At 42.8% G+C, this 13,905-nt stretch overlaps 1 protein-coding gene across 1 annotated transcript in view; it reads left to right on the top strand.

Annotated features, from left to right (window-relative positions):
* The window catches only part of LOC138304305 (serine protease 27-like), a 190,548-nt gene that overhangs the window by 165,531 nt on the left and 11,112 nt on the right, over positions 1-13,905 (top strand). The window contains exon 4 of the mRNA XM_069244257.1: positions 12,692-12,963. Within this exon, the coding sequence (XP_069100358.1) occupies positions 12,692-12,963 (272 nt within the window). The remainder of the gene's footprint in view (positions 1-12,691; positions 12,964-13,905) is intronic.

Raw genomic sequence — 13,905 nt, 5'->3', positions numbered from 1 at the left:
GTCATGCTTGCGGGGGCATTGGACATTGGAAGAGGGAGTGCCCGATGATGGTGCAGGAGGGTGTTGTTCAACAAAGCAATGATGGCAGTGCATTTCAAAACATGAAGGGACCAATGTTGAGAGATCCTAATACGAACTTTCAGAATAACATGATTCAGATGCAGGGTCTCCAACTCATGCAACAAGTGCAGATGCCCTGTGTACAGCTGATGCAGATGCAGCAAATGCAGCAGCAGGTTCCCATGGTACCTAGACAGCAAATGCAATCGCCCTTTGCACCAATGGAACAGCAACAGGTGATGCTTCCTCAACAGGTCAAAGAATGAGCCAAAGTAACGCAGTACAACAGTTCCCATTGCGTGGTGAGAACGGAATAAACAAGGAATGGTCGGATGAGAGTTCAGATAATGAGGAGTGTAGGCTTGCAGCGTCCCTAGAAGTAGATCATAAGGAGCCCTATGTTCAGGGGAAGGTAATGAGTCACAAGGTCTCATTCTTGGTCGACACAGGAGCTACATGCTCTACGGTCAGAAGTACAGAGGTTCCGAAGCTGCCTCTTTCGGGACGTAAAGTCAAGGTAGTAGGAGTAGCAAACCAGCTCCTGACAAACCCGATTACAGATCCGGTTCAGGTTGAGCTTGGCACTTTCCAGGGATTGCACAGGTTTGTGGTTTGCGATTCGAGTCCCGTGTCCCTACTGGGAAGAGACTTGCTGTGCAAGGTAAGGTGTTCGATCACCTGTTCCAATGAAGGAATAGAGGTTCAGACAAACAGTGATGATGAAGGAGATGAGGAGCAGGTTTCAGAGTCTGAAACGGAGACCACAGATGAGGAGTATCCACTGATTCACTTTTTCCCAATGTTCACAGTGACTGATCTGCCAGCAGATTTGCAGGGGACAGTCCAAGAGAAGGTGTGGTACTTGACAGGGAAAGAAGTAGGACTGATAATAGGAGTAGAACCAGTCAAAGTCAGTGTGAAGCCAAATGCTGTGTTTCCCCAGGTACCGCAGTACCATATGGCGCAAGATGTCCTTATAAAGGTGGCACAGTTAATTGCAGACTTCGTGTAGCAGGGAGTCTTGAAGGAAGTGATGAGCAGCCCATGTAATTCACCAATAGTGGGATTGAGAAAGCCTTGTGGGAAAGTTTGCATTGTCCAAGACTTGAGAAAGATTAATGACATAGTGGTGAAATGTTGCCCAGTGGTGCCAAATCCAGCTGTGATTATGTTCCAGGTTCCATGTGATGCAGAGTGGTTCACAGTGGTTGATTTGTCCCAAGTGTTCTTCTCTGTGCCTCTTCATGAGGACAGCCAATTTCTTTTCAGTTTCAAATTCCTGGATAAGGTTTACAATTGGTGTCGAATTCCTTAAGGGTTTTCGGAATCACCTTCCATCTTCAATCAGATACTGAAGAAAGATTTGGAGTCATTGGAATTACCTTTCCAATCGACTCTAGTGCAGTACCTTGATGATCTGTTAATCGCATCCAAAACAAGGGATGAGTGCAAGTATAACTCGATTGCCTTAATGAGCCACTTGGGAAAGAACGGGCACAAGGTGTCCCCAAAGAAATTGTAATATTGTCAGAAAGAGGTGAAAAACTTGGGTCATCAAATTGAGAAGGGGTCGAGGAAGTTATCCAGGGAGAGGGTGACTGCCCTGTTACAGATGAATCCCCCAACGACACGGAGAGATGTGAGGATGTTTCTGGGAATGGTGGGCTACTGTCGTCAGTGGATCCCGAATTTCTCAGTCATCTCCAAGCCATTGGTGAGACTGACGGTTAAGGATGGGCCAGATTTCATAGTACTGTCAGAGAAAGAAATGGAGGCATTTACTGAGCTAAGGGACTGCGTGTGCAGGGCTCCAGCTTTAGGTATGCCTGATTACACAAAGCCTTTTGTTCTGTTTTGTCATGAACGTGATGCATGTTCTTTGTCTGTTCTGACACAGGTCCACGGAGGTGTAAACAGACCAGTAGCATATTTTTCAGCTACTTTGGACCTAGTCGCAGCAGCCTTACCGGGTTGTCTGTGTGCAGTAGCAGCAGTTGGTCAAAGCCTCACACAGTGTGAAGGCATAGTGATGGGACATCCTTTAACAGTCATGGTCCCTCACTTAGTTGAGATCCTGTTAACCGTACCAAAACGCAACACATGACAAATGCAAGACTGCCGAAATATGAAACAATTATATTAGGGTCACCAAATGTAACGTTGAAAAGATGTACAGTGCTGAGCCCGGCAACTTTGCTTCCAAATGAAAACACAGAAGTCGAAGATGTAGAACATGATTGTCTTAAGGTAACAGAAATGTGCACCAAACCGAGGCCTGATACTAAAGATACCCAATTGGAAGAAAATCACCAAATCCGTCGATGGCTCCTGTTTAAGAGACTCAATAGGAGTGCTGCGAGTCGGATACGCTGTATGTACGATCTCTGGTATCCTGGAGGCGTCTTGGCTTGAGAGAATATATTCTGCTCAAGTGGCTGAATTGGTTGCTCTTACTAGAGCTTTCTATGCCGCCACCCAGTTGAGGGTGACTATCTATACTGATAGCAGGTATGGATTCAGAATTGTTCATGATTTTGGCCAACTATGGTCACAGAGGCGTTTCCTGACCTTTTCTGGTTCTCCAGGGAAAAATGGTGAAAGAATTAAGGAGTTGTTGCACGCGATTCAGTTACCTCATGAAATTGCTGTGGTGAAATGCAGTGCTCATTTGAAATCACAAGACTTTGTTTCAATGGGAAATAGATATGCGGATCAAGTTGCAAGGTTTTGCGCATTGAACTGTATATCATTCAAGGATCAGTGGGAATTGTTACCTGAAACAGAAAATGAGACATGTACAGGTTACAGATTGAGTCATTGACACGTTAGAGGAATTAAGATTGTTGCAGGGACGTGCCAGCTAAGATGAAAAGCGTTCTTGGGTTAGGATGCAATGTGTACAAAGACCAGATGATTTGTGGGTTTCAGATGAAGGGAAAATGGTTTTGCCGAACAGTCTCCTGTCACAATTTGTGAGGTTTTACCATGGTCAAGCGCATATTGGGAGGGATGCCATGATCAGGTTGTTCAAAATTAACTGGTTTAACCCAAAGTTCAGACAAGCTGCAGAAGCGATTTGTCACAGGTGCATCATCTGTCAACAGATGAATGCGGTAAAAGGGACAGTGGTGAATTTAGCCACATTGGGAGAGCAGGAGGTCCATTTAGCAGAATGCAATTGGATTTTATTGAGATGCCCGTGTGTGGAGGGTTGAGTTTTGTGTTGGTGTTTGTGTGTATCTTTAGTCACTGGATTGAAGCATACCCTACATGCAGGAATGACAGTCTTACAGTAGCGAAGCTGCTGCTTAGGGAATTGATACCAAGTTTCGGGTTTCCAATCTCTTTAGAATCAGATAGGGAAAGTCACTTCAACAACGAGTTGGTTAAGCTATTGTGCGCAGCATTGAACATTGAACAGAAATTGCATTGTAGTTACCGCCCTGAAGCATCAGGACTAGTGGAGCAGATGAATGGTACCCTGAAGTCAAGAATGGCAAAGATGTGTGCAGCCACGAATTTGAAATGGCCCGATGCGTTGCCTTTGGTGCTAATGTCAATGAGAAATACACCTAACAGGACTGTCTCCTCATGAAATTCTCATGGGCCAAGCTATGAGACTGCCCGCAGTGCCTGCGAATGCTCTTGTGAATATCTCGGGTGATATAGTGTTGGGCTACTGCAAGGGTCTGACTGACGTGGTCCGCTCTTTTTCTCATCAGGTGGAAGATACCACTCTGCCACCGATAAATGATCCAGGACACAACCTGAAAGCTGGTGACTGGGTTGTCATCAAGAAACACGTAAGGAAGTCGTGTTTGGAGCCACGTTGGAAGGGGCCATATCAAGTAATACTAACGACTACTACTGCTGCGAAGTGTGCAGGAATTTCGAATTGGATCCATGCCAGTCACACAAAAAAGGTGACATGCCCAACTGATGAAGTTGAGTTGTTGAAAGTATCAACAACAGAGAAGAAAGTCTCAGGACCGGAGAGTGATCGAAGGGGAACTGAGACAAAAGGAGTGCCTGTTGAGGACGGCTTAGTCACTCCAGTAAGAGACGAAGGAGAAGAGACCCTGAGGGGTGAATGTGAGCCTATCTCAACTGAGGCACCAGGGGAGCCAAGTCAGAAGGAGGTTCTCCCAGAAGCAGAGTATGGAAATGAACTAGAGTCCCCTGACAGACCCAGAAGGCAAAGGAGTTGAGGCGGAAGAGAGTCAGAGTGTCCAGACTCCTCCTGAGCAAATTGTAGGTCCATCAAGAGAAAACACCATAGAGTCCGAGGTTTGCGAAGGGTCACCCCAGGAAAGATCAAAGACCAGAGAGATGAGATGAAAGGAGATAATTGGCTGGAATTGCAAGTGAAGAAGGGGAAAGTGGTTGTCGAAGATGCAATAGAGGAAGAGGTTGATACAACAAGGAAAGAAGATCTGAGTGAAGGAGAGTTGCAAGGTGATCGCAAGTTGAATAAAAGAGAGTAGCAAACAGAAGGTACGCGGCTCCTAAATGGGCGTGTGCAACGTCAGCTGAATGGCAACAAGAGTTCTTGGTGTTCTGCTTTGATCGAGAAGTCCTAGGTCAGTACTTTGGCACCTGAGTCTGGTCAAAGAAACTGAGTTGACCTAAGAATTGAATTATAGAAGAAAAATTGAGAAAAGAGACTGATAACTTACCGGATGTGACACTCATAACCTGAATTGACTTTTGAAAACTGATTTTGACAACCTGCTAACCTGAATTGACAAGGATCCTGGGAGTGAATGTGAAACCTGTAAATAAATTGCTGAAGAAAGACTTTCACTTGCCTTAACTTTGCTGAAGAAAAAAAAAAAAAGAAAAAATAATAATAAGCTTAACCATCCTCTGATTGGTTGTTGTTTGAAACTAGAAATCCTTCACTTTCTGATTCTTTACAAATCATGGCTAACACTAGAGAGGATAATAGGGGAAGTAGGCCTTGTAAATGTTTGGGTGTTGGTTTGGGTGTTGTGTGTGTGATATTTATCATAGTTGATTGTGGGAATGTCATTAGTGGGTAAGAGTGGAACTAACAATGCTACAGTTCCTGAGGTCGCCACAGCACTAACAGCTTGGGAGAGGTTTGAGCAGGATACAAAATATTTGCATGAGGGAAGTAATGAAAAAGGGGAATTATCGACTAATGTTTTCTATCGCTTGCTGAGTGAGTATGTTGAGACTATGGATGCAAAAGATTGTGTGTACACAGATTCCTCTTTCAGGACAAGAGGGGGTTACCTATCACAGTCTGTCAATAACATATGGGATAAGATGTAATCTGTTAAGAACAAGATTCTATAATCAGGAAGAGATCCAATATTTTTACTCCAATCACGACCTTGTGTTTTCTTATGTGCCTATCATAGAGGATTTGAGTAGTGTAGCTAAGTACTATAGCATAAAGTTAGTTAAGGGATTCTTTGAGGCAACATTATCAATTAGCACATCTTATGCACACTGCAATAACTTGACATGTTTGCTTACACCTGTAGAGAAAAGCTTTCTAGATCACAGCGAAGACAGAAGAAGGGCATTGAAGGGTAAATTGGAGAAAGGATTGCAGCAGCGAGCTTTTGCTAGTAGTGAGAGTTATAGTGCAATGAGGGAACAGGGGAAATTAACTTTAGATGCACTACACATAGGCAAGCTTTGCATATCTAGACTAAAGTCGTATTATGACAATGTGTTTGTGGGGATGAGTGAATGCAAGCATGTGTTTTTGTTTCAGAGTAAGTGGACGTTCATGTTAAATGGACAGGATCCAGCGATCCCTTGGATCTATTATATATGTGGACTTAATGCTTATTACAGTCTTCCAAAGGGATGGTATGGGACATGTTATTTGGGGATAGGTTTCCCAAATGTTAGACCTGACAGCCTTAGGGTGGTCACCCCTAACGTTTTGCCTGCCTCCCTCCACTTTTTGGACACAGTTTTTGCTGGTTTTTAGACTCTGCACACTTTACCACTGCTAACCAGTGCTAAAGTGTATGTGCTCTCTCCCTTTAAACATGGTAACATTGGATCATACCCAATTGGACTATTTAATTTACTTTAAAGTCCCTTGTAGTGTGCACTATATGTGCCCAGGGCTTGTAGATTAAATGCTACTAGCGGGCGTGGAGCACTGATTGTGCCACCCACTTAAGTAGCCCCTTAACCTTGTCTCAGGCCTGCCATTGCAAGGCCTGTGTGTGCAGTTTCACTGCCAATTCGACTTGGCATTTAAAAGTACTTGCCAAGCCTAAAACTCCCCTTTCTCGACATATGTCACCCCTAAGGTATGTCCTAGGTAACCCCAAGGGCAGGGTGCTGTGTGGGTAAAAGGCAGGACATGTACCTGTGTAGTGTACATGTCCTCGTAGTGTAAAACTCCTAAATTTGTTTTTACACTACTGTGAGGCCTGCTCCCTTCATAGGCTAACATTGGGGCTGGCCTCATACATTGTTGGAGTGGTAGCTTCTGATCTGAAAGGAGTAGGAAGGTCATATTTAGTAAGGCCAGAATGGTAATCCAAAATCCTGCTGACTGGTGAAGTTGGATTTAATATTACTATTTTAGAAATGCCACTTTTAGAAAGTGAGCATTTCCCTGCACTTAAATCATTCTGTGCCTTACAATCCACGTCTGGCTGTGTTTAGTTGACAGCTCCTTGTGCATTCACTCAGATACACCCCAAACACAGGATACTCAGCCTCACTTGCATACATCTACATTTTGAATGGGTCTTCCTGGGCTGGGAGGGTGGCGGGCCTGCTCTCACACAAATGACTGCCACACCCCCTACTGGGACCCGGGCAGACAGGATTAAACTGAAAGGGGACCTGGTGCACTTCCAAGCCATTCTTTGAAGTCGCCCCCACTTCAAAGGCACATTTAGGTATAAAATCAGGTCCTTTGCCCTACCACCTCTGACACTTCCTGGAGAAGAAACTTGTAACCAGAACCTGCATCCTGCCAAGAAGAACTGCCTGGCTGCCCAAAGGACTCACCTGACTGCTTTCTGTGAAGGACTGCTGCCTTGCTGTTGCCCTGCTGCCTTGCTGCTCCCTGACTGTGGTGAAGAAGTGCTCTCCAAGGGCTTGGATAGAGCTTGCCTCCTGTTCCCTGAAGTCTCAGGACCGAAAAGACTTCTCTCTTGCAACTGGACTCCTTGTTCGGCGAAAATTTGATGCACAGCTTGCCACAAACGATGCACAGCTTGTCCCGCGGTGAAAAATGTACCGCACGCTGAACCGGGATGCCGCCACTTGACTTCGCAAGAAAAAGATCGATGCAGCGCCTGAGGTGCGACCCGAACTTCGACGCACCGCCCACCAGATCGACGCACAGCCGACCTGGGGCGCCGCCGCCCGACTTCCAGAGGGAAAATCGACGCAGCACCTGCCATGAGAGAGAAATTTCCCCTCACCGCCCACCGGAACAACCCAGAGCTTGTCACAAGCCCAGATTCTACGCACAGACCCCGGGGAGTCTGAAAACCCCGCAACCTGAAGAGGATCCATGATCAAGTGCCAGAAATTTACGCCCAGCCGTCCCTGCGTGGAAACTAAACGACACGTCAACCGTGTGCAGCCCGAGAAATCGACACACCCCCCTTTGTTTCCCCGCTTCTCCTCCTCTGCGGCCCCCTGCGGAGATTTTTCACACAAACCAGGTACTTTGTGCTTGAAAGAGAGTTTGTTTGTTTTTAAAAGACTTAAGACACTTTAAATCACTTTTCAGTGATATCCTTACATTTTCTTATTACATCTTTGATCGTTTTGACATGCAAATATCCAGATAAATATTATATATATTTTTTAAACACTGTGTGGTGTATTTTTGTGGTGCTATATTGTGTTATTGTATAATTTATTGCACAAATACTTTACACATTGCCTTCTACGTTAAGCCTGACTGCTCAGTGCCAAGCTACCAGAGGGTGGGCACAGGATAATTTGGATTGTGTGTGACTTACCCTGACTAGAGTGAGGGTCCTTGCTTGGACAGGGGTAACCTGACTGCTAACCAAAGACCCCATTTCTAACACCAAAGATATATCAACTTGATAAATTGAAAAGGTTTCGAAAAGTGTCTGAGTTACATCGTACTAGACCAAAGTGAGAGACTGCTGCTGGTGTAGTAGGTGACATATTTGGAGCAATAATTCCTTCAGTGGGAGATATCTTAAACTCCATAAAGATTCAAAAGCTTTCTACTATTGTGGATAACATGCTGACACATTTTACAGGGGCTATGCTCCTGATGGATACTGAACTTGCTGCGGAGAGGGCTATGACTCTTCAAAACAGGCTTGCTTTAGGCATTCTTTTAGCGAAAAATGGCAGAGTCTGTAAGATGCTTAATGAGCATCATTGTTGTGCTTACATACCGGACAATAGTAATGAGATTAGAAGTATGCTTACTAACTTAACTAGAGATAGTACAGATTTGAAGGAACTGAAAGAGCCAGGTGTTTTGGAAAAGTTTGGAAAAGGACTTGTTTCAGTGGGAAGTTGGTTTGGTGGTATTTGGCATGGGATATTGGCAAAAATAATTCATGGAATATTGATTGTTATATTTTGCTTATTTGGAATATGGGTGTCATGTAAAATTAGTAAAAGAATTAAATTGAAAATGGCGAAAAATAATAAGAGGAGGGAAGAAAAACAAAGGGAAAAATTGTTTAGGGCAAAATCACAGGGGGAACGATTGAGAGAAGAAATTGAAATGAAAGAATTCTAGAATGTAAAATTTAAGTGGAAAGGTTTGTGTGATGACAAGAGTCATCAGAGGAGGGATTGTTAGAGTGTGACCTTAAAATTAATATTAACATGAAAAGCTTGCAATATAACATACCATGAAGCTGCAAAGAAAATGTGTTAACGTAGAAAATAATACACACAATTGAAATGTGCCCACGGGGAGTGGCCACCAATGTATATGATGACTAATGAAACGTACTAATGATGAATTCACGATGTACTAATGTATGGATTTTTTATTAGCATATTATGATTAATGCATGTATTGGGGTTCTGCTAAATTAATCACTAGACCTTAGTTAGTGAGGGTCTGGGCCTAGCTGCCTGGTCTCATATTAAACTGTGTTTTTCTAACGTGCAATGTGCTGCTTTCCTGAAGGACACAAAGCTGTACTTTTTCCAGAAGCTAGAGAGATGTGTGTGTGTAGCCGTAGTAAATTCTTTCTCATGGGACTCGACTTGCTCAAGGAGACATTTTTGCCGAATGCAACAGTGTAATTCATAAAAGGTGCAAGGCTGCCTAGGCTGGGAGAAGACAATGGGACTACTGACTGGAGCGTACTGGAACTTTTCTTACCTGACATTCCACGCGATGAAGATGTCAATTACAAGAGCCAATCAACTGCATGAGATCTGCATTTTGTGGAAAATTCTAGTAAGGTGCGTGGAGAATTATTGGACAGAGATAATGATGCACAAAAATTATCTAATAGGGAATTAAGGGTTAGTTCGACAGTTTTGATATAACTGCATGACCTGAAGAGAAATTGGTCATTCCTCGCCATTCTTCACCACTCCTTGTCATTCCACTGAGCCATTTTGAGACTGTCATTTATTCTTCTAATACCTTAACCATCATCTATTGAATCCTTACCTGATACTTACTTCTCCTCTTTATGAGGGAAGAGCTTTATTCTTAGCTATGCCTTACTGAGATTTGCCCTGTCCTATCCTTGCTGATGGTGAATCGACGGATGTCCTGAGGACGAAGACTGACGCTGATCCGTTGGAGGGGTAACTATCTGATGATAATTGTAATTGTCTGTTTACCATTTCTTTCTAGGTACCAACTGCTCTTTGATAGAGGCCATAGTTAGATGTTTTCCAAATTTGTATTTGCTAAATTGTTTTGCATGAAGCCCAACATGCCAATGCTAATTCGAGATTAGTTAAGGTGTTCACAAATATCTGACGCAAATAGACAAATGACTGAATTCTTGCTTTGTTAGACCTTGTATTCTGAGACTTTGTTAAACTGCTTCTTACTAGTAACGCGTTAAATGCTTGATGAATATTCTCTATGCATTGATTAATTGTGTATTAATGATAAAATTCGAAGAGCTACTAATGAGATTGATTGCTAATGAGATTAACAGAAGCAACTTTAGATTGAAACTAATAGGGAATAAATATCCTAACACTCAATTAGATTTGTGTGGTTATTCATGGCTGGAAGGTCATGGTGTGTTCACATAATTGATTCTTATTAAATGTTATTGATTAGCTCAATGATTAGTTATTGAGAATATTGATTGTTATTGATATTGATTTTGTGATGCCAGAAAGATATCTTGTACTGGGAAGTCCCCAAACGTGGTCAAAAGATTCATCGGTCTAGGCGTGTCTCATTGTAAGTTTACTTATCAAGGTTTTGACGCGCTATCAACCTTTCGGAAGGTGTGCACCATGGAGGTGGTTTACAAGTACTGCACATTAGTAGAGTGTTCTTTGGAGGAAACAGAGAGTGTTCCAAGGACCGCCCACCCAGTGCCAAGTGTGAGCTTCACTCCCTGTGTGGGGTGGGCAGGCTGCCACAATCCAACAATGGCAGGGCGGAAGTGTGATAAAAACACTGGGTGTTCACAGCCCTGCTGTTTGTGTCAGAAGAGCTCTGAGGTTGCTTGTGTCCCTGCTCCCATGCGACATGGCCTGGCAGTTTGGACTGGACTTCTTCTATTGGAGCAGAACCAAGGCAAATATTAATATGTCTGGTTCCTGTTTGATATGTCACACCTTACACCCTGGTCTCTAAAGTGCAACCTTACAGCTTGCCTGAGAAAGGCCTTCTGAAGAGAAACATGACATTGAGAGTTAAACACCATCAGGTTTTCCTCTGCAACTCTCGACAATGTGAGCCCTAACTCCTTGTGTTAGCAAAGGCACTGCAAAGAGATGAATGGCTCTGGTTCATACTGTTGCACTATATAACAACCTTCACTGGTACAAACCAGAGTCTTCCACTATATCTGTAATCTGTTTGCCAAGCCTGAAATCTCAGGATTGTGATAAAATCTGTAACTAGCCCCACCATGTGTTTTTTAAAGTCAGTATTGTGTAATGTATAACTAGCTCAGACCAGCCTAAAAAATGTATCCTAATATCAAAATGGTGTCTTATTGTTGTTAGTATAAGGTGTGGTGAAATATGTGGTTGTAGAATGTATTGGCCAGGTGAAAACAATGTGCAGCATACACGTTGATATGGTGGGGTTGGCTATACCATAATACTTTTGTGTAATCATCAAATATTATTTCCCGCTGGTTGTATGCACCCTTGATTGTCAACTTGAAGTGTTGTTGGGGAGCTAACATTGGAAATACATTTCAATTTCTGTGAAACCAATGCAGCTTCACAATAACGAGAGAGAAACAGTTATGCTAACCTTAAAGATTTATTTAAAGTGTTTGTCCAATCAAAGATGAACAACTTGGCTAATATTAAGAAACTGCATTAGTTCAGTCAAAATATTAAAATGTTTCAGTATCTTAGTCTCAGTATTATGGAATACAGGATAGTTACAGCCACAATATAAAGGAAACTGATTATCCAAATCAGGTGTTCCATAAAGAAACTGTCCCTCTCTATTATAAGCTTGCAAATGAGCATGGTATTTCTGATGAGGAACCATTGCGGGTGTCAGCATGGTTTTGGTCCTTAGTAGTAGAAGAAAATTAGTGTTCAGCATACAGCTTACACTCAGGGAAACATAGCCGGGATAGAGATCTGCCCTCACTCAGTCAGGATAAAGTCTGCTCTAACAAGCTATGAATCACCAATCAAAGCCCAATTGAAGGTTCCAGAACATTCATATCTTGTTCCCACAATTGGGAGTCAATCCTATAAATGCATTTGAGGTGTCAGCATACCACCTAAATGCCTAACTTGACATAATTAGTTACACATCTGCTTGTCCTTGAGTGTTGCATCTTGGTACACTGGGTACAAAAGGCCCCTTTCACAGTCATCCTCCCCATCTGTGGACAACTCCCTTTTCCCTGGCCTCCCTACATATCTACCATACAACAATAAGCCTTTTCTCTAGCCAACGAGGAACACAATAACACACCTCCAGGGAAGGTGAAACAGCATACTTGCAGCATTAAAAGCAAACATGTTCAACTAAGGCTTACTGTCAAGTTAAATTAACCCATGATCAACATAGATGCACATTACAATATTGTTGACCATTGGCAGCTTAACAATCCTTATTGAAACATAAATATGCAGTAAATATGGCAAAATTTGTCTTGTGATCAACCTGGTACAACTATTCGTAAACTCTTAATGATTAAATTAACTACTTATTACTATTTTTTTTCTCAAGTGTAGCACACGGGTCAATGAAGTTAAACACACATTAGATATATAGGCTACATATAAATGTATATAAATGATGTATATATGTTTGAGCCTAAAATTATGCTGCTACAATATTCAAAGCACACCGCTTGTCATTTGGCTATGACAATATTCCCAAATTATCTAGGCCCCCACTTCATTTTGTTAGGAGTATTTCAATAATAATTGATGTGCTGTTCGATTCTTATGACCATGATGCCTACATCTTGTTATTTTCATGTAGGAACTATGCCCTGTCATCCTACACTGTCTGTCTGGGGATGTACCAGCTTTTGAGCCACAACACTAACTCAGTGTGCTCTAACGTCAAGAGGATCATTGTCAATCCGCTTTACAATGCCGAAGAAGGGCCTGGGGACATCCTGCTGTTGGAGCTGGTGACCACAATGGACTTCACTGATTTTATCCTGCCCATCTGCATGCCAGCCTCATCTGTCACATTCCCATCTGGTTTAAATTGTTGGGTCACTGGCTGGGGAAACATTGGCTCTTCAAGTGAGTGTTGTTGGTAGACGACCATGCAATTGCTTTATCCATGTTACTACTGTTGTAAGTAATGTTAAGACACAAGCAAAATTTATCTATATCTTTTAGAAAGGTTACAATGTAAAAGTAGCTCTAAGAACCTCTGCAGGCTGACTTGGTGTGTAACTTCCTATATATTACAATTCAGCCTTCAGGTGTTGCTTTGATGTTCAGTTTCACCAACTTAAACCATTCTAATAGGCCCTAATTTATTTTAGGGAATGCCTAACCTTTGGCAGGAAACTGACAATTAACAGTCTACGTTGGTTGTGGCAGCTATGTGGGTGGAGTCTGAAAGGTAGTCAGTGCTGTGAATGGGTGTGAAGTAGCTAAAGTTCATTTCTAAGGCCTTAAGACTACTGTAGAGAGGATGAGTTAGCAGAAAACATCCTTAGAGAGGGTCTACTGACTTTCTTCTGCCCTTCTTAAGAGAAGGGTATGGCCTGGAAGGAAGAGACTTACAGCTTCCATCCAGCTCTTCTGCCTCAAAATTGATTGCAGAGCTTGAGCATGGTTCTGCCTTTTTGTCTCTAGCAGATAAAGGCATTCAGCTAATTGTTGAAGGATCGAGAAAGCTTTACGAATTACTATAATTCCCCCTTAGAAAGCAACTTCCTTGATATTAGTATTACATAGTAGTCCTTGTCTGCCCAGCTCTTGTGCCTTATTGGAAATAAGTAAGGCCAGGCTCAGGTCAGCCATAGAGCAAGGCCTTCAACCAGTAATGTTGACTTTTGTAGGATCTAATGCTTTTGGACTATAGATGTGCTGGCCCCGGGGTAGAAAAGATCTCATAGAAGGGTTACACTGATCATTGATTGTGTCTATGCGAGAAGGATGCACTTAATAAAGAGTCAAATGCTAAGCCCATGCCTACCAAAGTCCCTCTGCCCACCCACCAGTTGTGCTGGG

Source organism: Pleurodeles waltl, chromosome 7 (assembly GCF_031143425.1).
Source record: "Pleurodeles waltl isolate 20211129_DDA chromosome 7, aPleWal1.hap1.20221129, whole genome shotgun sequence".
Taxonomy (NCBI): domain Eukaryota; kingdom Metazoa; phylum Chordata; class Amphibia; order Caudata; family Salamandridae; genus Pleurodeles; species Pleurodeles waltl.
The sequence above is the reverse complement of the archived record's forward strand: the minus strand, read 5'-3'. Positions and strand labels throughout refer to the sequence as shown.